The sequence below is a fragment of the Heliangelus exortis genome, chromosome 3 (assembly GCF_036169615.1).
Source record: "Heliangelus exortis chromosome 3, bHelExo1.hap1, whole genome shotgun sequence".
Taxonomy (NCBI): Eukaryota; Metazoa; Chordata; class Aves; order Apodiformes; family Trochilidae; genus Heliangelus; species Heliangelus exortis.
Window position 1 is genome coordinate 61,385,978 of NC_092424.1, and position 18,446 is coordinate 61,404,423.

General features: G+C 38.7%; 1 protein-coding gene across 6 annotated transcripts in view; it reads left to right on the top strand.

Annotated features, from left to right (window-relative positions):
• PTPRK (protein tyrosine phosphatase receptor type K) overlaps positions 1 to 18,446 on the top strand; it is a 389,642-nt gene that overhangs the window by 214,929 nt on the left and 156,267 nt on the right. For all 6 annotated transcript variants that reach the window (XM_071740971.1, XM_071740972.1, XM_071740974.1 and 3 more), the window contains exon 7: positions 10,772 to 11,065. In XM_071740971.1, the coding sequence (XP_071597072.1) occupies positions 10,772 to 11,065 (294 nt within the window). The remainder of the gene's footprint in view (positions 1 to 10,771; positions 11,066 to 18,446) is intronic.

Sequence of the window (18,446 nt, forward strand, 5' to 3'; positions counted from 1 at the left end):
ACACCCTCTTTATAGCAATGCTACCATACATGACAATATACACAATTTCAAACTCTTTAACAGAACAGCCTCACATAAAAATGAGATAATGAAAACATGCCAGTAAAACCAGTCTAAATACTTTTAAAGTCTACCCTATTCTTCATTAATCTAGTGGGCTTCTTTCTCTTTCAAAGGCAGATACTCTCTTTCCCCATTTTTGTTGCACCAGCTAAAGGAAGCCCTTGGATCAAATTCACCTTTTAGTAATGAAGCTCATCTCATAATATAAACGAAATATTCACCCCTCTTCATTGACTGCATAAGAATTTCATCACCAACTTCACTCTTCTTTTTCTACTTCACAACACTACATTATCAAACCTCTTAACAAATAATTACATTCTGTTCATTCCTTTAAAGAAGCGTGTATCATAATGTGTTTCTTATTAGCATGCAGGAGTGGTGATGATTTTAGTTTTGATTTGCTATTCTAGAAAGCCCTTCCAGGCTTTTCATCACATTCAAATCCATTTTGCAGCAAGCAGTTGGGCACTGGCTTTGTTACTGGTTCCCTTAGTTTCACAGGTCTTTCTTACCACCTATCCAGGTGCTGTGGTAAGAATGTTTGTTCCTTTTGTCTATCCCTGTCCCCTCTGCCCCTTTCTGAAGGTGGCTTTCATGATAAAGCTGAGCAGATCTAATGGCCTGCATCTGCTGTGTCAGTCCTTTCCCTCCCTTTTCCTCCTTCACAAACACCTGAAGTTATGTTCCTGCTTCTGTGCTGACTCTGGCTGTGGTCTGAAGCCTCAGGGAGCTGCTTCAGGGACCCAGGAAAACAGGAAACCTCCATGTGCACCACATCCAAGATCAGTTTTAAACCTAAGCTGCCTTGGAAGTAGAGTAGATCAGTGGTTCTGCAAATGACACTGATAGTGGGAAGTGGATGAGCAAGGTAGCCGTTTCCAGGTGGGTGTTAGGTGATGTGTAATTCACATCTCTGATATGAATCTGGTGTAAAAATTAACTAAGTGGGTTTCCATTTTGGTTTCTGTTGTTCATTGCATAGATTGAGGGACATGTCTCAGTGCCTCCTTCTCTGTCATTCCAGTGGGTTGCCTTCTGGCATTTTTGGCAAGAAATATTTGGGCATGCTGTAATAAGAAATGTGAAGACTTGCTGGTGGGAACATCTAAATGTGTCTTGGAAAAGGTTATGAATAGAAATAGAGGGATATGAGCAAGAAAACCGTCCCTCAGAAGCAGGTTTGCTCAGAAGTGATGTATTCTGTCATTTTTCCCCATCGTCCTGAATAATCTGAGCACACACAAGATCTCCATTTATGTGTAACCAATATACTAAACTGTATCAATTTGATGTTAGTACTGAAGTGCTGACAGAAGGCCTTTGACTTTGGTGAAATAGGACACCTGAGATGGCAGACATTATTTATCATGTTCCAAAGTCATTCCTGGGTGCCCTGCTGGTCTGAAGGGGAAGGTTTTACTTTCATCTCTGCCCCCTGCCCATTTATCAGTGTCTTGCCTCAATAATATGGTGTGTGAGCTGTTTTTCTTCCTTCCTTTTTCCACCTCCATGTATAAAGGTTCATTGTTTGGGTTAACACTTACAGTAAAACCAGAAATAAAAAGACACAGAGACACAGAAAGAGGAGCTGGAGCTGCTGGGGTGCTTCCCCAGGGTGCTGCTTGGCAAGTAAAGTTGAGGGAGAAGAGTGCAAGATGTAGGGGTAGGAGCAGCCTCAGGGATGTGGTGCTTGGCTGTCCTCCTAACAACCTGCACAGGTACTACACAGCAATGAGCAGTTCTGGGAATGCTGAGGATATCTCAGGTGCCAGGTGAGCAGTCAGGGAAGGCTGGGAAGGTGAGATGTTCATGGCTCACATCTTACGGGCTTGAAGATTCTGTAATTACTATTAAATAAAACTGTAAATACTTGAAAACCAAAACTAAGCCAGCTATTCCTGTCAGCTGCAGGTGCTTTATTTTTCAGTTCCCTTCTGGTACAGCAATGTCTACAGCTCATTGCACCTTTAAAGAGCATGATACAGGTTTGAATTCCATCTGGCCATGATACTGCCCCACCACCTTCTGAAGCGTTTTTCTCTGTCATTTGAAAGGCAGGCAGGAAAACTGATGATAAAAATTTGCATTAGCACTGTCTGGGTGGAACGTGACTTCCAAAATGAGACATACAGGAGTCTTTCAGGCAAGGAAAACACATTGGCAGGAGGGTCCATCTTTACAGAGGAGAATGCAGATCTCCCAGGTGGCACAGTTGTGTCATCAGTTGAAGGAAGCTCCATCCTACCTAAGAAACAGCTGAGCTGTGTAGGTAATTCAAGTGGTTATTGATGGTCTTAGGCAGTTAGGGTAAATAGTATCATTAAACTTAAGGAGTAGTTGCTGGGCTGGATTTTTTTTAGCTTCCAGCTTTTATATATGTAGAGTCTAGTAAGGCATAAATTTGTGATAATTGTGGGGTTTTTTTTGGTCACTGAATTCTAATGAAATTTTTGGGTTTTGTTGCAGGGTGTTTGAAGTACTTGAAATTGAGTCTTAAGTCTTGTAATGCTGTAGCATTTGTCCAGTAGAAAGTTTCTGCCCTTAATTTGTATAGGCAGTAAACTGAGTGTGGGGATGACGACAGCATCGACAGATATAGCAGCATTGCAAAAAACTTTGCAATGCCAGTTTATTGTGCCAGTTCAAACTTAAAATAAATATATATGTAAAAAAAAAAAAAAAAAATTTAAAAAAAAATGCAGTACCAGACAAGCAGGAAGAAAATGAAAATTTTACTCTCATTATGTAACTATGTAAAAGAAAATCCTGGGGTACCTAAAATAATATTTTGCTCTTTTTCAGGCACTCTTTCCCTAATCCTTAATTTTATTCCTTCTCATCACTGACAGCATGTCAATGTGCATGCAGAATGCAGTATTGTCAAATGTCTCATTGCAAAGCTGTGTAGAATCGTGCATAATTCTTTATTGGGAACTACCAAATTTTGAAGACATTGAATTTTGTTCTTACCCTGCTGGTTTCTGACAATGAAGGAGATAAAATACTTCCTTCCAACAATAGTCTCAACACTGAGCTCTGAAGGGAATTACTGATATATGTGGATAATGAAGTCATTTTGATCAAGTCTTTGCCTGAGACATTTCTAGAGCTGACTCATTTATAATGAGTGATTTTATTTATTTATTTTTGAAGAATTTAATGTCTTCTCATTACAGGTGCCTCTTTTCCTTACATTAATTCAGTTTTCCTGTAGATGTGTACTGCATAAATGTCTTTACCACGATGCATTTTTTTTTACAAAATATGTCAAACTCATGTAATTGATTCCCAGAGTAGCATGGCCTCCTGTCATTCAATAAATAGGCATGTGTTCTGTTCATAAACTGTGTAGAGTCCTGACATGCTCCAATTTTTAGAAATACTTTTTTGGTTTTTTACGTGTAAGCTGGGCATGATCTTAACCTTGTTTATTTTTTCTGCTGACAATGCTAAAGCTGCGTGGTGTTCCTTTTATTTAAAGGAAGATAATAAAATGAATGCAGTGGTGTTTCAAATCAAGGTGAATAAAATGGTATAGTGATGCATAGGATGTAAAATCACTATGCAGAAGTTAGCAGTTTTCACTGCTGAAATAATTCCTATTTCAGCATTTCACATGGTCAGTAAGTGCCACATCATTTAAATTAAGTAGATTTTAGCTGCATGAGCTTGCAGACTTTGTTACACTTATCACACAAACTTGATATATTAGGCAGTTACTCAAAGATAAATCAGTAATTTAGGGTGAGCTTGTGAGATAGTATCCCTGTTTGCAGACCCCAAATTAGAGATATTATGGTGAAATATGTCAGTATCCTACCTAAGACAGCATTAGTCTTCAGTTTGCCATTTCTACTTGTTGCTGTTCTTTTTCTCCAGTAACTGATTGTCTAGGTAATAACCTGAATCTCGCTGTGCTCTAGATATTCATTTTGAATGTTTGTTTAAAATAGATTCTTTCAGTTTTTCCATTCCAAGTAATAAAAGACAAATAAAATGGTTTTGCAGACTCTCTGAAGCGAGTTGGATAAATCGCTTTATACAACCTGGTCACTGAGCTTTTCCTTAAATGAGTTTTTTTATTCCAGACAACTAACTCTCTTAATTAAAATGTAACATTTTGTAGGTATTGTGTCTCAACCTCAGGACTAGCAACTAGTGCCAGATACAGAACACTTGCAATAAATTGTATTTTAAAGTCACAGAGAATGCTTCTGGAGTCATAGGAATAAAGTCTGCATCATGAAAAAATAAAAAAAAGAAGAGCTGGAGAAAAAGCTTTGTGGCAGAATACCAGGTCACAGGCTGTTTAAGTTTCTTCAAGCAGACACCATCATTTATGGTTGCAGGATAGCAGCTGAGATAAGTCTGGATTAGCTTTTGATTGTTGGTTTGCTGGGTTTTTTTAAAGAAAAAGGGAAGGTTGTGACTATTCTGCACATTTAGCCATAGAAACCTACCAATTTTTACGTTGCTTTCTACATGAAATCATTACAGTGTGTGACATGTTGAAGTCAGTTATTTGCTGACAAGGTTTTTGCTGCTTTCTCATCTGTATACTTTTGGAGGAAGATGCTCATAACTTGCATTAGCAGCAGGAACTCACAGTACATGCTTTCTCCAAATTATCTGCAGAAAACAAAGGTGGAAGCAATAGGCACTTTTCTATCAGGAAAAAAAAAAGTGTAGTAATATAAAACAGCTGTTGAAATGGGTGGTAAGAACATCTCAGAAAGGTACGTCTAGAAATATGTTCTTAGTAATGCAGGAAAATAAAATATAATTCAGAAGACAGCTTTTCTAAAAAAAAAAAAAAATACTTCCGTTTTTTCAGTAGAGTACTCAGCTCCCACTAATGAACTGTCCTCAGTATGTTGGGAAATCTCTTTGATTTAGATGATAGGCTGTTGGGTTCTTTGTCTTCTGTGTGTTATAAAACAAAACCATTACAAACCTAACTACTTGCTAGAGATTGCATGTATAGGGTGACAGACTGGGCTGTGAGTGTAGTCTGTCATGCAGAGAAAGTGAAAACCTGAGATCTTGTTGGAAATCTAAAAATAAACCGTGGAGGCTTTCTGTGACTCTTCAGGTTCATGATACCCCTGCTGCTAGTCAAATCTCTGCTTTCAGCTTGGGATCCCTCAATCCCCTGCATTAACCTGCTTTTTTAGCTGAGTAGAAAAATTTCTACTCATTCAAGTACTGCTTTCTGTAATGCTTCCCTTACTTGGCACAGCCCCTGTTTGTGTTAATGTGGCTTTTGTTGGTGCTGGGGGCGACAGGTCTTGTCAGGCTGCTGTCAGCAGAGAAGACAGCCAGGTGTCCTTCCAGGCAGGCAGAACTCCAAGATATACCTTTTTGTCTTATGTTCTGTTTTTTTTTTTTGTTTTTTTTTTTTGTTTTTATTGCCTAGCAGACCAGTCCTTCCTAACCATTTTAGAGCCAAATGAAAACATTTCTAGGTCATATTAAAGATATGACACATGTAGTATGATTTTGCTAAAAATAAAAGAAAGTGACTGTGCTAGAAGTTTCCATGATTTGTTTTCATCCTTAAATTTTCAAAGCTCATTTTGTGATCAGCTTCATGACCACACACTTTATTTCAACTGTAATTCCTCAGAGCCTTACATATTCTTACCATCTTCTATATTTTCCCCAACTGTATAATTTGTAAGAGGACATCCAGCCTTAAGTGAAAATAGACAGATAGAGAATGTAAAATTTCCAGTATTACCAGTTATTGTTCTTCAGTTACTATTCTCACTGTTAAATTTGTGGCTTAATACCATATTTGAATTTAAGCTTTCAGTCACTGCTTCATGTTAATTCTTTTTTTTCCAATGGACTAACCAGCTTTTAAGACTGAGAATTTTGTTTCCTTGCAAGTACTTGACAGCTGTAATTCTTTCTGCTAAATCTCATACATTTTCTCCAACTGTTAAACAAATGTATCTCATTCTTCAGTTTTCCAATATTTTTAAAAAATGTGTAAATCCCTAAAGCCACATATATTCTTCCAGTACAGGAAGAGTACTAAAACAGTACAGCTGTTGCAGGGGATCAGCAGCCTGCTTCCCGAGCTCTCCTGGCTCCATGTTGTGGGTCTTCCGACACGACTTTGCCACAACATCTTGGGATGCAATCTGGAGCCCAGTGCAGCAGCAGTAGCATCAGACTTTTGTATGGGACCAGCTCCTGGCAAGCAGGGATTTTTCATGTTGCCTGTATGCCCTGGCTCCTTTGAGAAACCTCGGGTTTCTTTGAGAAACTCTGGGACCCCTCGTCCCAGAGAGCTTTTTGTGGCATCGGTTGTGCTCTAACTCTATGTAGCCAGTGCAGATCAGGCACTGAACCTCAACTAGAAACCCAGAGTGCTTGCAAGAGATGTGCAGACATACTTTATTGGCTTTGCAAGAAAATTCCCTGAAAGAGGAAATGTTTGATCTAGGTGGCCGTTGAGTCATTGTCAAGTCATTTATGGAGGCATCTTTGCTGTAGTTCATGGAACATCCAGTATTAGCTGTGTTTATGTATTTATTTCTCTGAATTATAAAAAGTTTCAAAATAAGTTTGTATTCTTTTGATTTACCTGCTTTCTTAGCAGTTTATGACATAGTAAAGACCTACTGATTTATATTTCTGGAGGGAGGAGCCTAATGTTGGACCTCTTTTAATAAGGGTGTGCTTTGTTATACTTGTAAAAATCAAGCTTTTTATGATTGCCCCTGTTGCATTATTGATCTAGTGCTTGATACCCATCAGCATACCAGCTGTATGGCTTTGTGTTAGGCATTTGACCCAGGAGGCTGAACATGCTGTTACCAGAGGGAAGGCAACACTGCCCAGGTGAACAGAGGGAGCTTGAAGGGTATCAATGTGTGGATGCTCCATATGAGGTTGGGATGGGATCGAAAGTTGCAAGAATAAAGGCATGTGTTTCATGTATGCTGGTTACTGTACTGACAATACTACTGACCTTTACTCTTTTTTTCTGCCTATGAATACATAATTATTTGCATACAATATTTAATATTAAGTATATGACACAACTGCTTAACTGTGTGAAGACTTATAGCTGAGGTTGATGCTGCATGCTTATTCTAGTCATTGGTGTCTAAATATCACAGTACATTTGATGTCATGTACATACTGATGCGAGCATAATGTACTGCTAGTAGCTCAGCAAAATGGGAACTTTGTACTGATGAAATGTCAGTCTTAATTTTTTATTAACTTGGCTGTGGGCGTTTTATGTCAAAACCAGAGCTGGCCAAATACTGCAAAATGCTATGTATGACAATACTTTCATTTCTTTAGTGTCTTGCAGATGTACAAGTGCTCTTTTTATGTAGTCTTTCAGAGATGTTGATGGCCCTGCGTACTGGAGAGGATTTAATCAGATTTAACACCTTTAAGCAGTGGCTAAAAACACGTAGTCAGTAACTGAACTAGTTACACTGGCAGAGCTATTCTAAAATTTGTGCTTATCAAAGGAAGAAACCAAGCATGCTATGCTGTGTCTTCACTCAGATTGTTTAGTGTGAATGTCTTAAAAATACCTATTGTATTCATGAGTCTGCTGATGAAAATCCCAGATGACACTGGGAAAAATATTTTTTCATAGAATGTTGTTTAGAACCTTTGTGGATATTCACAGAGGGTTCATGGCCAAGAAAAGAGGCACTGTGCTTAATGAAAATGGCTTGCTAGGAACATCATGTGCCTTAGCCACATCTGCTCATAATAATTGAAGGAGGTGGTTTGTTTTCTGGACAAATGAAAAAGTAAAATTCTCCAGTTAGGTTGCATTGACCAGGGCAGTGGGGGGATAGAGGGAGGTCAGCATGCTGTCTGACCTGTCTGTTTGTGTGACTGAAAGCTATGAAATGCATTTGAATAGTGAGCATCTGCAGGCAGAGTGCCTCAAGGGAGCCAGGTAGGAGAGGGAGTGGTGTGAAGGGAACTGGTGAGCCTCAGCTTCCTATGATGCTGCCTCTGAGCCGGCTGTGGCCTCCAAAGTTGTCCCTTTGCTGAAGTGGCTTTGCTGAAGCTGTCTTCTTTAAAACTGTATATGAACCAGACTGAACTTCTGAGAAGGTGATTTTCTTTGCAGTTCTCTCATGCATTTGTTTTTCAGTTTTGGCAGCCTATCTTCTCAGGACACTCCAAATCATTATTCTTAGCTATTAGGTAGATGCAGATTGGTGGAATGAAAAGTCAGCAATATCACTTCCTTGAAGGATGGCAGTTGTGTTTAAAAACCCCAGCAGAAGACAGTTGTACATGGGATATTTGCTATGGGAATGGCAGCCAACCCATTAATAATGGCTTTGTTCTATCTTTTAGTTATCAGTGGGAATTTTTAAATCGTAAAAGTTTCAGGTTGCTGCATATATAAGAGGAAAGTGTGTGATTTGAAATTGTAATGGGGGAATATTTGATGGATCTGGTTATAGAATAACGAATCAGTATAATTAATAGAAAGTTAATTGGGTAACATCAGAAAAGTTTATCGTGGTATACTGGGACTGCATGCTTCAGTTGATACTTAGTGTACTTTTGGGATTTCTGGTTGCACCTCACCTCTGGTTTTGATAGTATAATGTATTATGAAGAATATTAATAATGCTGCAGAACAATTACTTGTTCATTTGCTAACTGATTAAAATTCATGCATAATTTATTGGAACTGGGAGAGACTTTATAAATAAGTCTCGTCCTCAAGAGCTTAAAAAAAACCATATGCTAATTTAAGAATAAGCTTCACCTCTTAACATAAAAATTTAATATGCAGTGGTATATTAGTCTCATTAATGTAAGGTTTTATTTGTGATAATGGTGCTTTTAGTCAAAGTGTATACTTCTAACCATAGCCTTATGTTTCAGAAGTTTCTAAGTTGGAGTTGGTAGTGTATCATGCTCATCAACATTTATATTTTCTTCTCTAATATGCTCTGACCTTAGAATTCATTAGTTTGACATTTAATGTGTTAGTTCCACAGCAAATAAACTGCCCTCATTAAGCCTGGCTGCGTTTCTGAGCTGTGAGGCAGGTAGAGATCTGAATTAGTTCACATGCACATTTCTTGCCAAAAAAGGGCAAACCATGTTAATAATTGAGATACTCTCTAGAGTTTTGTGTATCCCAAAGCATAAATGGGAACACCTTAGAGCATTCACCTTTTCACTCTGGGAGAAGAAAATGTGCTCTGCTTGCCACTGCTGTAGGATGTTCACAGGTTCACTGGGGTCCAAGCTGCGTGGCTTGAGATGTAGCTAATTTAGAAGAAAGTTTGTAAGCCATCCTTTTGTACCAAAATATGGGAAACTTGATTACTTACAGAGCGGCTAAATATGCTGTTGGGAGCCAGCTCTGGTATTCTGAGAGGAAAATTTGATGCTGGACTTTTAGAACCAGGGAGTCATTAGCTGAACTTCCTCATGCAGAGAGGGTGGAATGTCAGAGGAGGTCTGGGATGCCCTCTGCGAGCCCTTCCATCTCCACCACCCTCACCGTGGGCTCTGTCAGTGGCACTGGTGGGGTCATTCCTGGAAATCAGAATGTGTGCAATGCTTCTGCATCTTAACTTCTCTTGTGCAAAAGGGTGAGGGGTGCAGGGATGAGAAGGGTTTCTGTCTAGGGAAAACTTGTGGTCTGGGGTTAAATTTGACGTACTGCCCATGAGATCCCTCTACCTGCTCAAGAGTTGCCACATTGTTAGTTCTGCATCACTGCTGTGCTAAACCCCTGTGTGCATTACGTTTAGCATTGTTGCCTAATTAACTGAAACAAATTAGTTGAAATATGAGCCATCTGGAATGAAAATGAACCTTCCCTGTTTATCAGTGGCTTCGTTTTATTAGAAAAGCGCATGTTGCTTGTGATTTGTTTCTTAAACTAAATCACATTGAGGCAATGTATTGCTTCTCTACATAAATATTTCTCAGGGTAAGAGGGACCTCACCTACCTGTTCTGTCCATCATTACTTTTCACTATGCAGCTGTGTTGAAATACATGGGCAGAAGCTGATTAGAACAGGGAAAGACAAACATCAATGTGCATCCTATTGTTTGCATTTCTAAATTAATTAAGAGTTACTGAAGAATAAAACAGTATTATATGTTGTTGCTGTACATCTTCATTTTGTCATTCTCCTGGCAGTTTTCTCTGAACAGAAGTTCAGAGTACTCAGTGCCTATGAGAGGTATCTGTATCTTTCAACCCAACTGTCTGGTGGTTTTAAAATGAACTGCAGTGGTACTTGCTTTTAAGAATATTTTGTGCCAGGCTAGTGTATCAACTGTTGCAACTGTTTCTTTAAGGAAAGTGTGGCTTTTGTCAATAAAGGAAAATTAGTTATTTTTATGAAAATCCGAAGTTATTTCTGTAGCAAATGATATCAATGAGCATGAACCCATGGGGTTTTTTTTCAGAAAAAATGGTAAGTCGCAGCAATCAGGTTTTTGTGGTCACTATCTGAGACTTTTAGATGGGAAAAGTAGCACTGGGCCAGTGGTGCACTACTTGCTTCTGTCATCTGAAATTCACCTCAGCTCTTCTTCATTGATGTCAGTTTGATTCTGCTTTCTAGTTTTGAAATCTTTGCTGATCAAAATCTGAGAACCTTATGTGGAATGAGCTCTTTTAACAGTTTTTAGTTTATCAATGGCTTTTTTTTTTTTTTATCTCCTCTACAGAACCTCCTCGGCCAATAGCACCCCCACAGCTGCTGGGCGTTGGGCCCACATACTTGCTCATCCAACTGAATGCCAACTCGATCATTGGGGATGGACCCATTATCCTGAAAGAAGTAGAGTACCGAATGACATCTGGGACCTGGACTGAAACCCATGCCGTCAATGCTCCAACTTACAAGCTCTGGCACTTGGACCCTGACACCGAATATGAGATTCGGGTCCTGCTCACCAGACCGGGTGAAGGTGGGACTGGACAGCCAGGACCACCGCTCATCACCAGGACCAAATGTGCTGGTGAGTATGGCTTTGAAATGCAACCAAACAAAATGATTTCATTATTTAATTGTTTGGCAGGCTTGTTGGCTCTAATTAACTTGCAGCAGAGCTTAAGGTTTCCCTTGGCAACCACAGGAAACCCCAAGTTTCCGGGTCAATATGGATTTGCTGGGTCCCCTGCTTTGCCCAGTCACTCTCTAGGTTGCTGTTTGCTAACACTGGGAGGTAGCAACCTGGGAGGTGGGATGTTAGAAAGCCAAGAAAGTCTTTTACTTCTCCTCATGCAAGGAAGGAGACAGAAAAGACAAATCACCTGTTTCTTTACCTTCATATTTTCATTTGCACTTTAAGTAAACTTGGACTTGGAATAGAATCTCCTTAAGAAAGAGAATTTTACAAAAAAACAATAGGGTGTTTTGGGTTTGGTTTTTTTTTTTCCTTCAAGTATCACATATTAATAGATTGTTTCATTTTATCTATTTTTGACCTATCACTAACAAAATCATGTGCTGCTGAAACTTGCTGTCCTGCTTTTCTTTTTTTGAGTGCCCCTACATGGCCAGCCCCAAGAAGATTAAGCACAGCCAACTTGTGTTATATGCTGTTCCTTCTAAAACTACTTAAAGTTATTTTAATCTCAGCTTTCATAAGAGGAAAGATAATGCCTGTGTGTCATAGTTGCAGAGGAGAAAAATTACAGATTTGCAAATCAGACTGGAGGGCAAATAAGTGGAAATTACATTGTGGGTTTTTTTTTCCCCTCTTCTCAGGATTTTTAGAGACCAGCTAACAGTATTTTAAAGTTTGCACTGTATTAGATTTAGCCAAGTGCCGATAACCATCTATTCTGAGCTGCACTAAACTAGAAAGAAAGAAGAGCTGCAGTTGCAGGTTTCCATGTGTCATGTATATGTATGCGTGTATAAAATGGAAATGTAAATGAAGTATTTTTTCACACGTTGGTGAGAGACTTCAGTGGGGCAGCTATTCAGGTTCTCATACAAGCATGGGTGACCACTTGTTTACTCAAGGAAGAGAGTCAGTATCTGGATCAGAAGCCAGAGGTTCAACTGGGCTATGTCTGAATCCTGAAAATCCCCTGAAAATCAGGGGGTTTTTTTGGTTTTTGTTTTTTGGTATTTTTTGGGGTTTTTTTGGTTTTTTGTTGATATTTTTTTGGTTTGTTTTTTTTTTTAATTAAGCATAATACTGTCAGAAAGTTGAGGCACACAGTTGTAATAGGCCTAAACTGAAAGCATTTTTTAAAATTTGTGATCTTATGTATAATATAGCCTGTTTTTCCTGTGAACTAAAAAGATCTGTGTGTCCATCTAGGTTAAGATGACAGTTATTGAGATCTAAATAAGGTTAAAGCATTACCTTATTGTATTGAGTTCACTTAGGCATCTTTCTAAAAGCTTGAAATTTGAGAAGAGCTTCTGTTTCAAAGAGACTGAGCTGAGACTAGCAGATAAAGCACCAAAATGTAGTCTGGCTTGAGACAAATTTTCAACTTTAGTCCACTTTGGAATGAACCAGAAAAAAAAAATACTGGAAAATTAAAATCTTAACTTCTGTGACAATGCTGTTTTAATAATAAGATTTCAAGCTGTTTACCTTGCATTAAGAATGGTTCTTCTTAGTCCCTGAAAGCGAAGTCCAGTAAATATTACTATTAACCAGTTTCAATTAGAAAAAGATGAGTCAGCAAGGGTTTGTGGATTGTACCCACAATGAGGGATGAGGCAGGGATGGAACTGAGTAGAGAAACAGCTCATCCTGCTCTGCTGCCTCACATGTCTGGAAAATGAAGACAGACCTGCCTTTTCCCCAGAGTTCTCCCAAGGTTTCTGTAAGATAACTGCAAGCCCAAATAAGTATGAGTATTTTTTTGAAAAAATATTTTGCTTGTAGAAGGCCAACTATAAGCATTTTAAAAAATTTTTCTTTTCCAAAGAAGATGTAACAGATTTCTAAAAAAAGGTAAAGCTAATAATGGAACAGCTCACCCTGCAATATTCTGCTGCTGGTATTGTACGAGTGACTGGCAGGTGATTTACTGTGCTATATTGGATGACATCTCTGCAGCAATATCTTCTTTCTGGAGATTCCTCAATTATTCCTAATTCTTGTTTCTGACAAGATCACTTATTTTACAGACAGGTACTCTCTTTTCTGTCAATGTTCTTTGTCGGTTTTGTCTTTCCTTAAGTTTTGCACATATTATATCAGATTCTGAAACAGATTATAATTGATCATCAGCTCAGTGTCCAATAGGGTGGTGGGAAATGAATGAATTTTCAGCATGAAGTTTGACTGCTCTCTATGTGGATTAAAAAGCACACATTAGTGAAAGTTGATCTGATGATTTTTAATATTTACATTTCAAGTAGGAGCAATAGTGAACTCACGGACACATCAGTAAGAATAGTTCAGTATTCTGCTTTCTCTTTGTTTTATATCTAAGCAAATATTAGCATTGTTTACAAATTAACATTAAAAATTGTTTTTCATTTAAGTCATTCAGTATTTATAATTGCATGACATTTCTTAATAATGTATTACTGATCGGTTGGCCTGTGCTTTGCTGGAGATATATCCTACTTCTGAACTATCTGAGTGGTGATTTTACTTAAGTCAGTATCGGATGTACACTTTTATTATTAGGTATTTGAATAATTTTCCATTTTCCTCATAGCAAAACTGGTGTCTGGTCATTTAGTAAATGTTTCTGCTAATGATAAACAAAATTGTTTTCTAATGACAAGATAATTCTTCTGCTGGTTAAAAGTCCTCCAACAGCCTGGTTTTTGCTACCCACCTTATTCCAGGTAATCTGTCCTGTGTGATAGCATGTTGCTAGAAAACTTAGCAATTAAAGATAGAGCTGAGATGTCAAATATGTTAAATCACTGAGTGTTCTTATATGGCTGCACTAAGACTAAACATGTGAAGCAAAACATTATTTGATGACATCCTTCTCCTTAATAGAAATGCTTTGCATTTCTATTTCCAAGCAGATCTGAAGTTGGTGCCCAGCATGGTGTTGTGTTGATGGCTTCTTGTGGCTAGGCACAAATAATGTCAAGCTGTTGGTGCTAAAGGCTTTTTCCTCCCCATCAATCCACCCAGGGCACCTGGGCTTTATTTCAGTACAACTACACTTGCCTGGTGTCATTGGTCAAATTACTTTATAAGCATTTTAAAACCAAAACAAGAAGCAGAAGGTAGCACTTTAATCAGAATTAATCCTAAGGCTGTTTTTTATGGTTTTTGGGCATGCTATCCTTCTTAGAGTATCCTCTGAGTTGTGATTGCCTCTCCTTTGAAGAGGTGTAGAAAATATGTGATAATCTAAAATTGTGCACTTAGCCTGCTCTGTCAACTATAAGTTAGAAGTTGCTCTCTTTACATTAGCTGCTGCTTCTGAGTAGCAGCTCACAGCCCAGTTTTATGATTAACTAATATTTTAGCAGCAAAGGAGGTGAATAGTTCAGCCTGTCCAGGGCTTAATATATGTGCAGAGTAGAATTGCTCGCTACTACTTTACTCAAGTTCAGTGCAAGGGTGTGATTTTGTTTAAACCATGAAGAGTTACAGAGCAGTTGGAGAAAAAGTCCTGGGTCTATTCTTTTCATTTTGGTTTGAGGTTTTTGTGTGTTTGTTTGGGGTTTTTGTTCTTTTGGGGTGGTGGGGTTTTTTTTTGTGTTTTGTTTTGGTTTTTTTGTTTTCTTTTTTCAGATGATTTGATTTTGGTGAACTGTTGCCTGTATTATTTGGTTTCAATAACAAAATTAGTGATGGAGAAGTTTTATAGCTTTATCAGAGCTGAGAACGGAATAATATGTATTTATTATATTATTATCAATTAATTGTTATTTATGATTATTATTACTACTTGTATTCTGTTGTTTAGAATTATTATCTTTTACAGAGACTTAGCTATTGGTACCAGTCAACCTTCAGGGATGGTAGCAGACATGCTAGTTCAGCAGTGCTTGGGTATGATCACCTGTGGTAGAAGGCTTGGGAGCTGGACTGCTTTCTGCCTGCCTTTTTCAAGAGTAGAATGTTTATTTACAATTAACATATTTATTAATTTTGAAAACAATTTACACAGAATACAGGACACTGATGCATTCACCTATAGCAAATTTAAAAAGAAAAGAAAAAAAAATGTGAGGAAACTTTGAAAATGTTTTCTTGATATTTTGAAGAGAGGGACACTGGTTATGTTGACATTGAGAAAGTGACCTTTCTTGGCCTGCCATCTGGAGAACTAAAATCTTGTTCTGGTTAGATAAAAAATTGTAATTGATTTTTCAAGTGAGTGGAGTGGAAGGGACAGTGCACTTTAGAATCTGCTTGTGCCAATGTGGGGTGTGTACAGTTCTGCTTCAGCTGGTGTTTGTCTTTTATACTTGCAAAGTGGAGAGTTCAAGGTGGGGAGCTTAATTTGTAGGTTTTGATGTGTGCTGTACATGAGAATTTAGGATGTTGGTGTGTGAGGCAGTGGGCTTGTAAAATTGGGTACAGTCAACATCACAGGCAGATTCTGAAAAATACAGAACTGAAGGGATAAGCTTCCTCTTCCTATGTGTCTCTTACAGTAGTTTACCTTAAGTTATTATTTTGATATTTGAAAGCTAATGAAATACAGATAAATGTGTAATTTTCAATGATTTGGGGTTTTTTTAGAAATATAGAGAAAATACTTTTACAGGAGAGCAGCTGTTTCAAACAGAATCTTTACCTTTTTTTCCTCAGAGTACGTATCATTAGAGGCTTTCAATATACCTTAAAGGAGAGCTTAAATACATTTTGGGTGCTTCAGTTACATGGATTTTATTACTCATATTTATGTTGTTTTCAATTTGAACGCTTTGTTAGAATAAACTAAAGCTGAATAACTCGAAAGTAAATTAATGCGATACTTAAAATAATTTTACATTTGTCATTGCAGAAGGGCTCACATTGCACCAATATTTGTAAGTTGCCGTTGTTTTTACAAATGTGTTTGGCTCTTGTGACTGGTTCTGGGCTTTTGGCCAGCTAGAAATTTGAAACATTTAAGATTTTGCTGGCAGATATCAAATGCACCAGTCTCTTGTTCCATATAGGCTTACTAGTTGTCAATGATATGAATTAAAAAAAGAAAGGTATTTAAACAATGGAGGAAGTCTGGACTAAGGAACTTAATCTTACTCCCTTTAGGACTGAATAGTAGAATTGTTACTGAGAGAGCCTGCTGCAGCAGAGCTATCTGATTTGGACCATTGGCTGCATTCCATTGTACTCCACTTAGTGTGTTGCATACCACTGTTCAGATACCCATACCCTATACGGAATCTTAATGATGCTTATATCCATAAGAAAGGACTGTGGCATAGCTGGGTTACCTAGCAGGAGATCAGGAAGATTGCCTAGCCAAGTTCTTGTCAGATCGTGTAAATTAAGCATGTTATTCTCTCTTTCAAAGGAGTGCAATGCTGATGACTCAGTTGAACTGGCAGTTAACTGCAAGTTCAGATGCTGACCTGCCCTAAATTAGTTTGCAACTTCTTTTGTTTGCTGCATTCAGCCTTGGGTGAGATGAGATGAGATGCAGGTTTCCTGGATTCTCCTGTGCATCATTTTTGGGATAAGCTGTGTTCATGGCTGAATATTTATTGTATAAGATCATATTAGGCAGTAAATTACACTGATGCTTTTCACTTTGGGTTAGTGTAACAAACCTAGGTGGATGGATTCATCTAGTATGGCCTCACTTTTCAAAGCTTGTGTTGTGTGCAATGGCATCTTCTTTTGCCTTCTTTCTGAGGTCATAGAATCATAGAATTGGCTGGGTTGGAAGGGACCTCTGAGATCATCAAGTCCAACCCTTGCTCCACTACTGCCGTGGTTACCCAACCATGGCACTGAGTGCCAGATCCAGTCTCTTTAAATATCTCCAGGGATGGAGAATCCACCACTTCCCGGGGCAGCTCATTATAATGTCTGATCACCCTCTCCATAAAGAAATTCTTTCTAATGTCCAACCTAAACCTCCCCTGGCACAACTTGAGACTGTGCCCTCTTGTCTTGCTGAGGGTTGCCTGGGAAAAGAGCCCAACCCCCCCCTGGCTCCAACCTCCTTTCAGGGAGTTGTAGAGAGTGATGAGGTCTCCTCTGAGCCTCCTCTTCTCCAGGCTGAACAGCCCCAGCTCCCTCAGCCTCTCCTCATAGGATCTGTGCTCGAGTCCCTTCACCAGCCTGGTTGCCCTCCTTTGGACCTGCTCTAGGACCTCGATATCCTTCCTGAACTGAGGGGCCCAGAACTGGACACAGTACTCGAGGTGTGGTCTCTATCAGGGACAAGACAAAAGTTACCTGCTGCAAGATTTGGGTATGGTCATTGGCACCTAACACACTGGCCAGGCTGGGCTTCTGTATGAAGTCCACTGAGCTGAGGAAAAGTCCTTCAGTTGAAGTTAGTGGTTAACTCTTTGGTGAAGGACTACATCAGGGATACCCCTTCAGCTGTGTGATGGAGGCTGGGGCAGGAAAAGTAATAGCTGGCACCTCCCCCAGATCTCCCCTGTCTTGCAAATCATTCTTCTATCTCCTGTCTCACCTCAGCTTGTTTGGCAGCTTTTCCCAGAGCAGAAAGTGGTGCTGCACTGAGACCATCATGATTTATCCAAAGTGCATGTAACTCGTCAATAGATCACACTTCCAAGAGGAGCACTGTCTGTGGCAAGAAAATGTATTGCAGTACATTAATCCACAGCACCCATTCCAGCTGTAAAAGAATGGACATGGGCAATAATTCATATTGAAGCACTTGAAAATGCTATGGGTGCACCTGGGCCAGATAACTCAGAGCCTGATTAGAGCTCCGTCAGAGTTTGGGAACTTATATTCAGAGATTTTTTTGCCTCTGCATTTGCTTCTGAAGAACATGACTGCAGGATGAGATAATCTTACTCTTTCAGTGGACTGGAGCTTTTCTTCAAACTGCAACTTCTATTTTTAATTTCAACTGAAATCAATAATTTTTAGTATGATTCATTACTGTGGTTGATACTTCAATTTAATTTGCTTTCATAATTAAGGTCTCTCAACTGTTTAGGACTGCAATATTACTTTTATAGTGTTTGAGAATTGGTAAGTACATAATAAAACAAACTTTTATAGGACTGCCTTTTATTGTACTTTCATTTATCACCCTATTAAAAATTAAGCAAGGAAAATTTTAAGGTTTGAAAGTTGCTCTGGTCATTGCAGCATTTAAATGCACAGTCTTGGAGACACACTAATCTTTCACTGTTATTTTGCTACTACTATGGAGTACCATGGAGTAGGTAGAGAAAGCTGTGAGTATCAGAAGGCAGAAGTGGTGATGTGGAAAGGTGGAAGA